We start from the raw sequence: 16,774 nt of genomic DNA on the forward strand, positions 1-16,774 counted from the left end.
TGTTATCTTAGGTCTTGTTTGGGCCAGTGTATCACAAAGTGCTATCTTAGGTCTTGTTTGCGCCAGTGTGACCCAAAGTGTTATCTTACGTCTTGTTTGGGCCAGTGTATCCCAAAGTGTTATCTTACGTCTTGTTTGGGCCAGTGTACCCCAAAGTGTTATCTTAGGTTTTGTTTGGGCCAGTGTATCACAAAGTGTTATCTTAGGTCTTGTTTGGGCCAGTGTGACCCAAAGTGTTATCTAAGGTTTTGTTTGCGCCAGTGTGACCCAAAGTGTTATCTTACGTCTTGTTTGGGCCAGTGTATCCCAAAGTGTTATCTTACGTCTTGTTTGGGCCAGTGTACCCCAAAGTGTTATCTTAGGTCTTGTTTGGGCCAGTGTATCACAAAGTGCTATCTTAGGTCTTGTTTGCGCCAGTGTGACCCAAAGTGTTATCTTACGTCTTGTTTGGGCCAGTGTATCCCAAAGTGTTATCTTACGTCTTGTTTGGGCCAGTGTACCCCAAAGTGTTATCTTAGGTCTTGTTTGGGCCAGTGTACCCCAAAGTGTTATCTTAGGTCTTGTTTGGGCCAGTGTACCCCAAAGTGTTATCTTACGTCTTGTTTGGGCCAGTGTATCCCAAAGTGTTATCTTAGGTCTTGTTTGGGCCAGTGTGTCCCAAAGTGTTATCTTAGGTCTTGTTTGGGCCAGTGTATCACAAAGTGTTATCTTAGGTCTTGTTTGGGCCAGTGTATCCCAAAGTGTTATCTTAGGTCTTGTTTGGGCCAGTGTATCCCAAAGTGTAATCTTACGTCTTGTTTGGGCCAGTGTATCACAAAGTGTTATCTTAGGTCTTGTTTGCGCCAGTGTGACCTAAAGTGTTATCTTAGGTCTTGTTTGGGCCAGTGTATCACAAAGTGTTATCTTAGGTCTTGTTTGGGCCAGTGTACCCCAAAGTGTTATCTTAGGTCTTGTTTGGGCCAGTGTATCACAAAGTGTTATCTTAGGTCTTGTTTGCGCCAGTGTGACCCAAAGTGTTATCTTACGTCTTGTTTGGGCCAGTGTATCACAAAGTGTTATCTTAGGTCTTGTTTGGGCCAGTGTACCCCAAAGTGTTATCTTAGGTCTTGTTTGGGCCAGTGTATCCCAAAGTGTTATCTTAGGTCTTGTTTGGGCCAGTGTACCCCAAAGTGTTATCTTAGGTCTTGTTTGGGCCAGTGTATCCCAAAGTGTTATCTTAGGTCTTGTTTGGGCCAGTGTATCCCAAAGTGTTATCTTAGGTCTTGTTTGGGCCAGTGTATCACAAAGTGTAATCTTAGGTCTTGTTTGCGCCAGTGTGACCCAAAGTGTAATCTAAGGTCTTGTTTGGGCCAGTGTATCACAAAGTGTTATATTAGGTCTTGTTTGGGCCAGTGTATCACAAAGTGTTATCTTAGGTCTTGTTTGGGCCAGTGTATCACAAAGTGTTATCTTAGGTCTTGTTTGGGCCAGTGTATCCCAAAGTGTTATCTTACGTCTTGTTTGGGCCAGTGTGTCCTAAAGTGTTATCTTAGGTCTTGTTTGGGCCAGTGTGTCCCAAAGTGTTATCTTAGGTCTTGTTTGGGCCAGTGTACCCCAAAGTGTTATATTAGGTCTTGTTTGGGCCAGTGTATCCCAAAGTGTAATCTTACGTCTTGTTTGGGCCAGTGTATCACAAAGTGTTATCTTAGTTCTTGTTTCGGCCAGTGTATCACAAAGTGTTATCTTAGGTCTTGTTTGGGCCAGTGTGTCCCAAAGTGTTATCGTTGGTCTTGTTTGGGCCAGTGTATCACAAAGTGTTATCTTAGTTCTTGTTTCGGCCAGTGTATCAAAAAGTGTTATCGTAGGTCTTGTTTGGGCCAGTGTATCCCAAAGTGTTATCTTAGGTCTTGTTTGGGCCAGTGTGTCCCAAAGTGTTATCTTAGGTCTTGTTTGGGCCAGTGTACCCCAAAGTGTAATCGTAGGCCTTGTTTCGGCCAGTGTATCACAAAGTGTTATCTAAGGTCTTGTTTGGGCCAGTGTACCCCAAAGTGTTATCTTAGGTCTTGTTTGGGCCAGTGTACCCAAAAGTGTTATCTGAGGTCTTGTTTGGGCCAGTGTACCCCAAAGTGTTATCTTACGTCTTGTTTGATCCAGTGTGACCCAAAGTGTTATCTAAGGTCTTGTTTGGGCCAGTGTGTCCCAAAGTGTTATCTAAGGTCTTGTTTGGGCCAGTGTGACCCAAAGTGTTATCTTAGGTCTTGTTTGGGCCAGTGTACCCCAAAGTGTTATCTTAGGTCGTGTTTGGGCCAGTGTGTCCCAAAGTGTAATCTTAGGTCTTGTTTGGGCCAGTGTACCCCAAAGTGTTATCTTACGTCTTGTTTGATCCAGTGTACCCCAAAGTGTTATCTAAGGTCTTGTTTGGGCCAGTGTGTCCCAAAGTGTTATCTAAGGTCTTGTTTGGGCCAGTGTACCCCAAAGTGTTATCTAAGGTCTTGTTTGGGCCAGTGTACCCCAAAGTGTAATCGTAGGTCTTGTTTCGGCCAGTGTACCCCAAAGTGTTATCTTAGGTCGTGTTTGGGCCAGTGTGTCCCAAACTGCTATCTTAGGTCTTGTTTGCGCCAGTGTGACCCAAAGTGTTATCTTAGGTCGTGTTTGGGCCAGTGTGTCCCAAAGTGTTATCTTAGGTCTTGTTTGGGTCGGTGTATCCAAAAGTGTTATCTTAAGTCTTGTTTGGACCAGTGTATCCCAAAGTGTAATCTAAGGTCTTGTTTGGACCAGTGTATCCCAAAGTGTTATCTTACGTCTTGTTTGGGTCAGTGTACCCCTAAGTGTTATCTTACGTCTTGTTTGATCCAGTGTACCCCAAAGTGTTATCTTAGGTCTTGTTTGATCCAGTGTGACCCAAAGTATAATCTTAGGTCTTGTTTGGGCCAGTGTACCCCAAAGTGTAATCTTAGGTCTTTTTTGGGCCAGTGTGTCCCAAAGTGTTATCTTTGGTCTTGTTAGGGCCAGTGTACCCCAAAGTGTTATCTGATGTCTTTTTTGGCCAGTGTATCACAAAGTGCTATCTTAGGTCTTGTTTGGGCCAGTATATCCCAAAGTGTTATCTAAGGTCTTGTTTGGGCCAGTGTGACCCAAAGTGTTATCTTAGGTCTTGTTTGGGCCAGTGTATCCCAAAGTCTTATTGAACTGATGATTCAAGTAGAAAGGTATTTTCACCAGTTTCAAAATATTAATCATGGTCATCACCCAAATAGGTACTTGTTTGGCAATTCACATTTGCACACTCACTCGTTGCTTGATTTTCTGATTGTTCTATGTTAATTTCTGTAAAGCACCATGCAAAACAAAAAAAACAAAAAAAAACAACACATTAATCTAAGAATAGTATTTCAGATATAAAAAGAAATTGAACGCTCTTTGTTAGGAGTGATTTCATTTTTTTGAAAGACAAAGGAAACAATGAATCGCTTGTAATGAACCCGAAAAGACTCGACACGGACAAACGGGGATGATGAATGGACGAAAAGGAGTGGACGTTTTATAACAAATGAAAGTAAACTTACGGAGCATCTATACAGTTGTCACTATTTCGTCCCCGATTGTATTTACTATGACTTCAACCGTACAATTAAGTGCTGTTCAGAGAAAAAGAAAAGAAAGGAAAATGGGAATGATTTGGACAAGAATCGCCAGGACTTTTGATAGACGTATTCTACAATACAATCGATCTTTGTTCTTTATCTAATTTTGAAATTGGAGAATATTGTCTGTACAAACATCGCGAACGAGACCAGAATTTTAAGATATAATTAATTTTATTCTGATTCAACATAGTTGAATCTTATTCATATAAATAACAATTAATGTATTTGTTATAAATTAACATGTAGCTCTCTTTATCCCTGTTACGCCTGTCAAATCCGGAACGTGTTGATCTAGTGTCAGCCTCTCCCGTAACGGCACGTGACGACACGGGACTGACTAATGTGAAGAAACGAAGTACGGACAAGGCTCAACCCGCATTTGCACGGGCAACTGAAAAAAATTACAGTTGTCAAAATAAAAGCGGTCGTTATCGCGACATGAGCTGTCCGGTGAGCCCTTACTACTAGAATCGGTGCCGAGAGGGGCCAGTCATATGCAGATTGTCCTGAAATCCGAGCGATTTGATTTGAACATTGTCTTTGTCCGTTCGTGTTTGGTGGACGATAACATCTATGTAGCTCTCAAACCATTCGTCATTGAAGAGAACAGGTCCTTTCTGCTATGTGTTAGTCTTCCGTTATTATGGCTATCGAGGACGAATTTAATATTTGTTCTCTATCAATCACCAGATCTTTATCTAATTTGAATTGTGATATGATGGCTTTGTGAAAATACATGCACACATGTACAGTACATTTTTAAATGTATACTTTCAATTGAACAACATTGGCATAACTGAAATTTAAACTGTCGACTGGTGGCCATCTTGATATTACATTTTGGCAACTTTAAGAATTAACATCAGTGAATATCAATCAGACAGAGCGCAATTTTTAGCAGTATTTTTTTATTCTCTGTAGTTTGACATTTGTCATTTCAACTCTTATGACGAGTATCGAGCTATTTGTATATACTCATACTAATCACTGTTATAAGCCAATATTGAAGCATGTAAGAGGTCTTTATTTAGGAAAACTAGGAAAGCTAAAATATGTACAAACTGATGGTTGAGAGCTTCGTCTACAGCCAATCCCACAAACAAACAAAAACTAGACAAAACAAACAAAATATTTAAACTATTCCATAGGATTACCAGTACTACTTTCTGATGCGGATTCAGATTCACAAACGGCGTAGTGGGGATCAGCGATGTCATTACCAAAATAATCTGACACAAAATGAAATCAAATGGAAAATTTTCAAACTATAATATTTATTTCACGATTTATTTCATATAATTCTATCTTTCTATATGCCAGTATCATCTTATAGGCAGTAGTCAAAATTGTACTGAGTAAATCATACCATTTACAGAATAGAAGTAAATTATCATAATTATGGGGAAAACAACAACAACAACAACAAAAACAAAACAAAAGCCAAAAACGTGAGAAATATCGGCTGTGAAGGAATCCTTAACAGCGAGTGTGCTGTATAAACCCCCTCCAGCTCTCCCTACAGCTTTTGACAGGATATCATTTCCAGTACCTTTTCAAGCATTGGATCATTAAAATGGCGAACGTAGAAAGTTCAATACTTTGTAAAGTCATTTTTAAGTAGTGAATATTTTTCAAACAGCTAGCCGTCCTCTGATCTTAAACTACTACCAATAATTATTCCCATATGGTGCAAATTGTACCTCAGTATCTCTGCTTAATGAAACATAAAAATGACAGCGTGGACCGGGGAGGGGTACAATGGCGTCTCACTAGACATTGTCCACGAGGACCAAAGACGCCACGCCCCGGCCAATTTAGGGACAGTCCACGTAGACTCCCCACAGTGACCAATTACACGGACACCGGACTCCGGCCGGGAAAGGTCAACTATTTTCCACGTAGAGTTTTAAATAAAACCCCTTGACACTTGTTTGATGGCTGTCAACACGGCGAACGTGCCCCGAATTTGTCGAGAGGTTTACTGAGGTTACTCGATATTATATGAAAATCTTACTTAATCGTTCTCAAGAGCATGGTCCCGGATACTAACGACAGACACAGTCGTAACTAGGGGTATTTAAACAGGTCCCGGAAGTGATGACAGCTAGATAGGTAGGATGTATTTATGTATACCTGTCATATTCGTAGGCACAGACGGCAGGTACTGTCCAGGAGAACGTTAGAGCATAACAACGCTTACGATATTTGTTTAGTGAAATTCAGGAGCCCTCAAAACGTTTTGCTGTTCTATAGTAAATATGTCTAAGTAAGTGACATATTTAATGCTGTTTTGACATGAAGCTTACGTGGATGGTACTTAAAACGCTATATCCCCTCGCTCGAAGCGGATGGTCCTCTTTGTCAAATATTTGGTGATGAGTTCGAGTCCAGGTGGAGATTGTTTAAAATATTGTATATTTGATGGTACAATGATACTCTATAGACACATAGCAATTCATTTCCCACAACATAATTATTTAGTTGGCACGCCATTTATTAAAAAAAAAATCTAAATAAAAAATAACCCGCTTTGATAAATTGTCATTATATCGAAGCATAGTGCCAATATAATTGGGAACCCAACCAATGTCTGTGTCCTATTCCATCAGCTTTTATATTGTTTAGAGTGGACGGTTGAGGCAGTAGTAGTACATGCGCCTTCGATCTAAGCGATCGGGGTTCGATCCCCCGACGAGACGGAAAAGGCATAGGGTCACCTTCCCTTCAAATAATTGGTTTGTTTGGTTTGTTTTTGTTTAACGTCATATTAACAGCAAGGGTCATTTAAGGACGTGCCAGGTTTTTGGAGGTGGAGGAAAGCCGGAGTACCCGGAGAAAAACCACCGGCCTACGGTCAGTACCTGGCAACTGCCCCACGTAGGTTTCGAACCAGAGGTGGAGTGCTAGTGATAAAGTGTCGGGACACCTTAACTACTCGGCCACTACGGCCCCTCCCGTCAAAGAAAGTTTATAGAACAATTATATATTTCTATAAGCTATCTTAAATTCCCTAAATTTACATCACTTAACTTCTTTAAAACTTCAGCACTTTGCTTGTTAAATGCCAATATAACGAATTCCGTCCTGTATCGAGTGCTACAGTATGAGAAATAGGTACGCCTTGCAGAGTTTCTCTAAGGTCAGCGGTAAAGCGGACGGTATTGTAATCTAATATGTCGTATTTCAAAAAAAGCTCAAATGTACCTCTGGAATTAAAATATTTAAATGAGGGGAAAATTAATTTAATCTTATTTTGGATAAAGCTAATATTAAAATCTTCCCTATGCTGTTTTTATAAAGTTAATGATACAATTCTCGTTATACTATTCTATATTGGGTAAAAAAATAATTTCTGATATCGTGATTCATAGTGAAATTAATGCCTCGGGGTTACTTCTAATTCCGATCGAGAGAAAAAACGAAATTAATAGTCTCCCATGTCGAGAGGAAAAGAAATCGGATCTTATATAGAGACGGATTTTAAACATGGAGTGTGGATCCTTTGGAATAAATTACAAAACTACGTAACGTGACGAAATGGAATATCCGAGATATGAAAGGCTTCTTAGATTAGAAATAAACATTGAAGCACCGTCTCATTCTGTTAAGAAAATGATAACAGAAGATGTATAGAAAATGCTTAAAAGTTTGCCCATATCACATAGCCGCGCGAGCTTCCTTTACATGAATGCGCACGCAGGGCACGCGACTGTCACGTTCCAGAAACGTGCCGAGGAAAAGCTCACGTATTCCCGCCATTGTGTTAGGAACGGTAACCCGACATTTTGGTTTACGGTTTAAGACTTTGGCATATTCCATATAACTTTTGTTGCTTAAGAAGCCATATCTTACTCATTTGTAAACCAACTGTCGATGTATTTCGTGTCTGAATAATATATGACCTAACCGAGACTATTTGGTAACGTTAAACCCCTGCGCCTTTAAAAGACCATGTTTGAGAATACAGCGGATTCGTATGTGAACAACCTGAGCAAATATTGGCCAGTGAAATCTGAGATTCTGTGGCTTTATTTTATTATAAATCAATCACGCAAGGATTTTGACATGTCACTTTGTATGTTTTCATTTAAGACTTTGGTTTGTGGCGGTATCGCCCATTGTAATTAATTAAACATTATCAACGCACTAAATTCAGGCCAGACAAACCTTACCCCTAACATACAATAAACTGTGTCATCACAGCGTTTCCCCGGCCGTTGTGAATGTGTCCGGCGAAAAACATCCTAATCTTACCCTATCGTCATGTCCAAAACACAAATGGCAACGCATCTTAATGTGTAAATGAACACAATTATTTAGGATATCAAGTTTGAATAATTCGAACTGTCACAAGACCAACTCAACATCAATTATAGTTATCAATTAGGGCTTTACAAAGAAGGGGTTTTTAAAAGTCTCCGACTAAGATGGATTTAACCATGAGCGTAGCCTACTTAACAGAACAATGGCTGACAAACACGTCTTTTGTATTCTGACCCTTTTACTATTAACAGTCTGAGATATTGCGTCGGTGATATGTGGAAAGATGACAAGGGCACGCGAGGGTAAGGGAAACAGCTTGTTAATAAAAATGAGGAAAAAGAACTTTCTATCTCTGCACTGTACGTAATGAACATTGTCCTTCTATCACTGTTATTTAGGTGACACGTGCAAGATCTATCAGAAGTTGATTGAAGATCCCAAATGACGAAACTCATTTTGATAAATTATAATTTCATTTTTAAAATAAAAAAAATTCAGAGCAGGTGCATGTGTGTATTATACTAAAATTAAATATGATGTTTAAATCCCGTTTCCGTTGAATTAGGAAGATTTTTTTTTCGTTCGTTTTCAGTTCAGACCATCTCAACACATAAAAAATCTAAGTAAATATTAAATATTTAAGATATTTGAAGTGTTTGCTAATTCCAAAGTTATAAATTTACGGATGAGCCACATAGGTCGCCTCAAGCGATCTACTTCAGCGAAACACATTATTTGCCTCGGACCTCTAACAAAGGAAACTTAAGTGTGGAGTAACCAGATTAGAACCCCGGAGTAACCATATCGGCCATCTTCCGAGAACAGTTTCTAGGGTAACGTTAACCATACCGGCCATCTTCCGTTGACAGGGGCTAGGGTAACCACGCCAGTCATCTTCCGGAGACAAATCCTAGGGTAACCACACCGGTCATCTTCCGAAGACGGGTCCTATGGTAACGACACCGGTCATCTTCCGGGGACAGATCCTAAGGTAACCACACCGGTCATCTTCCGAAGACGGGTCCTATGGTAACGACACCGGTCATCTGCAGGAGACAGATTCTAGGGTAACCACACCGGTCAACTTCCGTTGACAGATGCTAGGGTAACCACGCCAGTCATCTTCCGGAGACATGCTAGGGTAACCACACCGGTAATCTTCCGGGACATATCCTAGGGTAACCATACCGGTCATCTTCCGGAGACAGATCCTAAAGAAACCACACCGGTCATCTTCCGGAGACAGATGCTAGGGTAACCACGCCGGTTATCTTCCGGAGACATGCTAGGGTAACCACACCGGTAATCTTCCGGGGACATATCCTAGGGTAACCACACCGGTAATCTTCCGGGACATATCCTAGGGTACCACACCGGTCATTTTCCGGGGACAGGTCTTAGGTTAGCTATATTAATTATCGTTCATGGAAGGAGACCAGCGTAGCAACATTAGTCAACATTTGGGGAACCCGGGGTAAATAGATAATTCAATGACAAGGGTTAATCTGCATGGTTACCTACATAAGTCATCTTTCAAGTTCCAGGGGTTCCTTGTTCTTTGTGACCTACGAAGGTCGCCACCAGCATTATCCACACAAGACACCTCTGGTGGTAACTCCAGTGTATCCCACATATGTCGCCTCAGGCGTTAACCGCATAAGTCGAATTCAGTCAGATGGTTGGCGGTTCTTTTCGATACAGACTGTATGACTGATTTCGCAAACCGAACGTCTCTGCTCCTATTAACACATTCATATGAACCGTAAGATGAATGTACTCTTATTTACAAATATTCAGCGTCCTTGTGTGAATCAAATGCCACAATATCTTTGTATCTCATATGGAATACATAGAAATGATACAAATGATTAGTCTTTTTATTTCACAAAAGCATTCCCAATCAGAAGATACATAAAATTTGCCGCGCGGCACGTCCACGGCTAAGCTCGGGCGCGTCGGTATAGAGAATGTCCGCACACGTGGAAACGAACTAAATGACCAATATCTAAGTGACCGCACGCGCTATTGTCCACGTAGACACACATCCCTACATAATTACCCCGAATACGAAAGAGTTAAACTCGCTTTATAATAATGTGAATATATCCAAATTATAACGGTCAGAAATTATGATGAAAGAAATCTTTACATTAGCAAACAAACATTGAACTTCACAAGTAGTCTCAAGAGGTTTGATTTAAAAGAAGTATAAACATCTATGGACTTGATAAATAAGACGGCTGAGTTGATACAATACTTATAGGAGAAGCTGTTACTTTTAATGGGTGTCGCCTTTCACGTGCGTGTGTCTCGGAGCGGAAAGACAAACGGAGGTACTTTGTGGTGGTCAGTAGAACGTAAGATTCAATATTTGAGGTAAATATAATGATTGTGATATTATACATAGGATTCCCTGACCACACGCGGTGATAGTCGCCCATTGATGACTGCCCGGTCCGTTCGCTGACCGCTGACCGCAGACCAAGAAATGAAGAAAAAAAAGAAAAAAAGAAAAAACAAAAACAACAAAAAACAACAACAAAATAACATCAACAAAAAAAACAAAACAAAAAACAACAACAACAAAAAACAACAATTAATGAGAAACTCAATGAAGAAAACAAGAAAATACCTTCTAGCATCTTCAAATATACGAATTCAGTTAAGGAACACAGTTTTTGCCTAAACCGAACGCAAAACTACTGCATAATATTATATTATAGCTGTTTCGACCTTCTAGTGAAGCTAAGAACGAACGGTGTGAGGCTTCAGAAGAGTATTCGGAATGCATCTAAAACTTTCATATATAGAAGGGGATGTGTGATGTCTCTTTTTTCACTATCTGGTCAATTCTTAATTATAGATATTGGCTATATACATGTGTACCAGCAAATGTATTGTATAATACATTTTTTGTATATACATTTTACTTCGGTTTATCCCCGTAAGATTCAATTCAATTTTGTATATCATCTACTTGGTAAAATCGGAATAATGAGTTTATGTTATGACTTGCAAATCATTTTGTGGAAATTCAAATATAAAAATAAAAGGAAGCGGAAACAGCCTTGAAGTATGCCTAACATTGAAACTAAGGGGGATAATGTAACAAGACGCCTTTTGAATGTATTTAAATAAGAAAAGCAAGGGAGACCCCATCAACCCTAAAAGCTTTTCATACAATTAAAAAAAAGGAGGGAAGATAGCACATAACCTTGTGACATGCATATCTTAGAAATATGAATTACTAGCCGTGCGTTCATTTATGGGGTCCATGTCAATTGTACTGGTACGAATATGTTGCATTCGAAATGGCACGCTCTGTACCAACCGAGCCTATTCAATTTGGGAGGTTATTTTTCTGAATCGTACCACGTGAATTCAAGATGGCGGAACTGTGATGCTTCAGTCGTCTTGCAAAATATTTTTGTCAAAGATGAGATTTCTAATCCTCATTTGCTGATAAAATTGTATAAATTACGAATGTTAATATATGACGGAACTACCAAGGCATTGATTTTACATCCGTTACGTTTTTAAAAAGAAAAATAATCTGTTTTATGGTTGAAGCGTATATTTTGCAGACGGCCGCCATCTTGGAAACTTATTTGAGATTCGATTGCGTTCCATTATATGGTACCGCACATATTCGGTACAACTGGTACGAACCTCATAAAAGAACGCAAAACAACACACAGGACTTACATTACTCTTTCTCAAGTTTAAACATTTTTCGTTAGCTCATTATGAAATAATTTACTATTGCCATGATTTTTTAATTTAGTCGTGTATGACTTTGTAAATTCAGTTCTAAATTTTTTAAATGGATTACACATAATTTAACACGACCACAAAACTTCGCAATTTGCAATCAGAAATAAAATTATCAGCAATAGGAAAAGTTTTTCCTCATTTTTTTTTTTTTTAGAATTATTTACAGTCGTTTAGAGAAAAGAGGCATGTACAAATGTGTTTATTTCGAAATATGCATCGTCACCGCTTTCTATATACAATTACAACGATGGTGTCAAATTGTGAGCAGCGCGGCTATGTTAGTTTAGAAAGAAATGATCATTTGATTTCGTTTCAGTATTCCAGGTTGACTTAAAAATGTAACTTAAACATTTCGTATGATTAAGGAATGTGACAAATCATAAATAAATATTCGGTACATACAGTGTTATTGGATTTAAATTGAGAGATAAGTTTGGACAATTAAAAACATTTTTGATTAAGTTGACAACTGATTTTAACTTTTGAATAGTGGCAATAATGCATGACGTATTAGTGTCCCAGCCCATGTTATGTCAGCGCCATCTGGTGGTTTTTAATAAAGTAAGAAGAAATACTTAAGACCGTAATTTACAGCAGTATTTTTTTTTCATTTCAATTCACGAAATGTAAAGCTATTTCACATTCGTGCAGACGGTGATTACAGAATAATTGATTGGCTAATTGATCCAGTTTTATTATTCGTGTTTCATATGAATGACAGTTTCAGATCAAAATGACAATAAATTGAGTTGTATAACAACAATCAATTCTAAAATAAGACCTCAATCCCCGCCCCCTTCTCTATTCGTTGCCTTTCCATTCTGTAACTGTTCCCCACTCCCATTCCTCCTCCTAGCTGTTCCCATCCACTCCTTCCCTCCTTCTGTAACTGTTCCTCACTCCCATTCCTCCTCCTAGCCGTTCCCATTCACTCCTTCCCTCCTTCTGTAACTGTTCCCCACTCCCATTCCTCCTCCTAGCTGTTCCCATCCACTCCTTCCCTCCTTCTATAACTGTTCCTCACTCCCATTCCTCCTAGCCGTTCCCATCCACTCCTTCTCTCCTTCTGTAACTGTTCCTCACTCCCATTCCTCCTAGCCGTTCCCATCCACTCCTTCCCTCCTTCTATAACTGTTCCCCACTCCCATTCCTCCTAGCCGTTCCCATCCACTCCTTCCCTCCTTCTATAGCTGTTCCCCACTCCCATTCCTCCTAGCTGTTCCCATCACTCCTTCCCTCCTTCTGTAACTGTTCCCCACTCCCATTCCTCCTATAGCCGTTCCCATCCACTCCTTCCCTCCTTCTGTAACTGTTCCTCACTCCCATTCCTCCTCCTAGCCGTTCCCATCCACTCCTTCCCTCCTTCTATAGCTGTTCCCCACTCCCATTCCTCCTAGCTGTTGCCATCCACTCCTTCCCTCCTTCTGTAACTGTTCCCCACTCCCATTCTTCCTATAGCCGTTCCCATCCACTCCTTCCCTCCTTCTGTAACTGTTCCCCACTCCCATTCCTCCTCTAGCCGTTCCCATCCACTCCTTCCCTCCTTCTGTAACTGTTCCCCACTCCCATTCCTCCTCTAGCCGTTCCCATTCACTCCTTCCCTCCTTCTGTAACTGTTCCCCACTCCCATTCCTCCTCTAGCCGTTCCCATCCACTCCTTCCCTCCTTCTGTAACTGTTCCTCACTCCCATTCCTCCTAGCCGTTCCCATCCACTCCTTCCATCCTTCTGTAACTGTTCCCCACTCCCATTCCTCCTCTAGCCGTTCCCATTCACTCCTTCCCTCCTTCTGTAACTGTTCCCCACTCCCATTCCTCCTCCTAGCCGTTCCCATCCACTCTTTCCCTCCTTCTGTAACTGTTCCCAACTCCCATTCCTCCTAGCCGTTCCAATCTACTGCATCCCTCCTTTTGTAACTGTTCCTCACTCCCATTCCTCCTCTTAGCCGTTCGTTCCCATCCACTCCTTCCCTCCTTCTGTAACTGTTCCTCACTTCCATTCCTCCTAGCTGTTCCTATCACTCCTTCCCTCCTTCTGTAACTTTTCCTCACTCCCATTCCTCTTCCTAGCCGTTCCCATCCACTCTTTCCCTCCTTCTGTAACTGTTCCCCACTCCCATTCCTCCTAGCTGTTCCCATCACTCCTTCCCTCCTTCTATAACTGTTCCTCACTCCCATTCCTCCTCCTAGCCGTTCCCATCCACTCTTTCCCTCCTTCTGTAACTGTTCCCCACTCCCATTCCTCCCATCTGTTCCCATCACTCCTTCCCTCCTTCTATAACTGTTCCTCACTCCCATTCCTCCTCCTAGCTGTTCCCATCCACTCCTTCCCACCTTCTGTAACTGTTCCTCACTCCCATTCCTCCTAGCCGTTCCCATCCACTCCTTCCCTCCTTCTGTAACTGTTCCTCACTTCCATTCCTCCTAGCCGTTCCCGTCACTCATTCCCTCCTTCTGTAACTGTTCCTCACTCCCATTTCTCCTAGCCGTTCCAATCCACTGTATCCCTCCTTCTGTAACTGTTCCTCACTCCCATTCCTCTTAGCTGTTCCCATCACTCCTTCCCTCCTTCTGTAACTGTTCCCCACTCCCATTCCTCCTAGCTGTTCCCATCACTCCTTCCCTCCTTCTATAACTGTTCCTCACTCCCATTCCCTCCTCCTAGCCGTTCCCATCCACTTTTTCCCTCCTTCTGTAACTGTTCCCCACTCCCATTCCTCCACTAGCCGTTCCCATCCACTCCTTCCCTCCTTCTGTAACTGTTCCTCACTCCCATTCCTCCTCTAGCCGTTCGTTCCCATCCACTCCTTCCCTCCTTCTATAACTGTTCCTCACTCCCATTCCTCCTAGCCGTTCCCATCCACTCCTTCCCTCCTTCTGTAACTGTTCCTCACTCCCATTCCTCCTAGCCGTTCCCATCCACTCCTTCCCTCCTTCTGTAACTGTTCCTCACTCCCATTCCTCCTAGCCGTTCCCATCCACTCCTTCCCTCCTTCTGTAACTGTTCCTCACTCCCATTCCTCCTCCTAGCCGTTCCAATCCACTGCATCCCTCCTTCTATAACTGTTCCCCACTTCCATTCCTCCTAGCCGTTCCCATCACTCCTTCCCTCCTTCTATAACTGTTCCTCACTCCCATTCCTCATCCTAGCCGTTCCAATCCACTGCATCCCTCCTTCTGTAACTGTTTCCCACTCCCATTCCTCCTAGCCGTTCCCATCCACTCCTTCCCTCTTTCTGTAATTGTTCCCCACTCCCATTCTTCTTCTAGCCGTTACCATCCATTCCTTGTCTCGCCTTTCCCCTCACCTCCTTCTGAAGCCGTTCTCCATTCCCTCTTCCGTTTCTATCTGTTCCTCTCCACGCCTTCTGTAACTGTTCTCTCCCCCACTCCTTTATCTTTTCCCTCGCCCTCTTTCTTTACCCGCCCCCTTGATAGGTTCCAATTATCTCCGCATCTTGTCTACCCGTTCCCCTCTCCTTCTGCAACCGTTCTCCTCCCCCTCCTTCTCTAGCCATTCTCTCCCCCCCCCCCCCCCCCTCTCTATCTTTATTTTCCCCTCCCCGCCTTCTTTAACCGTTCCCCATTCCTACTCTTTCTCAATCCGTTTCACTACACTCCCTGTCTCTCCGTTCCCCTTCCCTCTCCCCTCTTACTCCCCTCCTTCTCAACACGTTTCCGCTCCGCTCCTTGTATTCCCTATACCCCTTCTCTCCCCTCCCTCTGTAACCGTTCCCTATCCCACATCCTTCTCTATCCGTTTCACACCACTCTTTGTCTCTCCGTTCCCCTTCCCTCCTTCTTTAACTCCCCCTCCTACTCCTCTCCTTCCCAACACGTTTCCCTCTCCTTCTTGTCTTCCCTCTACTCCTTCTCTCCCCTCCTTCCCTCCTTCTGTAACCGTTCCCTTTCCCTCATCTTTCTCTACCCGTTTCCTTTTCTCTCCTTGTCTCTGCGTTCCCCTTCCCTCCTTCTCAACACGTTTCCCTCTCCTTCTTGTCTTCCCTTTTCCTTCCCTCCCGTCCTTCCCTCCTTCTTTAACCGTTCATTCCTCTTCTACTCCCCTCCTTCTCAACACGTTTCCCTCTCCTTCTTGTCTTCCCTTTTCCTTCCCTCCCGTCCTTCCCCTACCCGTTTCTCTTCGTTTGTTCTCTCCCTCCTTCTGTAACAGTTACCCCCTCTCCTCCTTGTCTACTCCTCCTCCCCCCACCCCCTCTTCAATTTCAGACACCGATAGTAACCCCGCTCACAAATAATTCTTTAAAATTGCCAAATTTTCTAATCGTTATAGTTATCACTTCATTGTCCCATCTACATCAATACTGATTGACGCAGTGATACTTAATTACTTCTCAAACACGCAAGACATTAATATATCCCCTTTATGAAATAAGTAGATCTTACTTAGATTTTAAATCTTTGAACAAACAAAATTGTAGAGAGACAGCGAGAAAAAAAGAACATAATTTCTCTTTATCTTAAAATCGAGAAATTGTAAGTCAAGCAGCAAATGTTAAAATCTTTGCTTAACTGACGGCATTACATGAACAGCAGTCAACATATCAACACGTTAACAAAACAAGCCTTCGTGACTAGAGAAATACCCCGTTTTCTTTCGTTCATATTAAGTCCTATTAAATCGGTTACGTCACTCAGTATCAACAGACAGATTCTTAACTTTTCGATTGCGTAGTTTGACATTTTTATGACATAATTGTAGGCAATGTTTGATATGTACGACACTTAGTATAGTCCTTTGAAATGACGATCGAAAACAAAGATGAAAGATGTTTATATCTTTTAAGTGTCGAATTATCAGTGACAAGCTCCTTTATTTTAAATGTCATTAAGGCGCTCTCAATGTGCATTCATGTTTATTCTGTACAAACCATCATCTCTCCTGATGACAAGTTAAATGTTAAATTGACGTTTTAATTTTACTTTTCAAAAGTATATTTAAGAATAACATTCATTATTTCCCGACTAATCATTCAGATACTGTATATTTTTTTCTGGTTATTTTCTTTGACATGTTTACGTTCTTACGGCCATTCAGCAGAGGAGATATATTCTTTGCAAAGCTCGGGTGATCAAAGCTATGCAAGGGAGATAA

General features: G+C 41.6%; 1 protein-coding gene across 1 annotated transcript; it reads right to left on the bottom strand.

Moving 5' to 3' along the window:
- Nucleotides 1–13,253: 13,253 nt before the first annotated feature.
- Nucleotides 13,254–14,040, bottom strand: LOC117326749. The gene is made up of 2 exons (XM_033883471.1): nucleotides 13,560–14,040; nucleotides 13,254–13,513 (listed from the first exon to the last, which is right to left on the bottom strand). Exons 1-2 carry the CDS (start codon nucleotides 14,038–14,040, stop codon nucleotides 13,254–13,256), a joined length of 741 nt encoding a protein of 246 aa, XP_033739362.1.
- Between the last annotated feature and the right edge of the window lie 2,734 nt (nucleotides 14,041–16,774).

Source organism: Pecten maximus, chromosome 5 (assembly GCF_902652985.1).
Source record: "Pecten maximus chromosome 5, xPecMax1.1, whole genome shotgun sequence".
NCBI classification, from domain to species: Eukaryota; Metazoa; Mollusca; class Bivalvia; order Pectinida; family Pectinidae; genus Pecten; species Pecten maximus.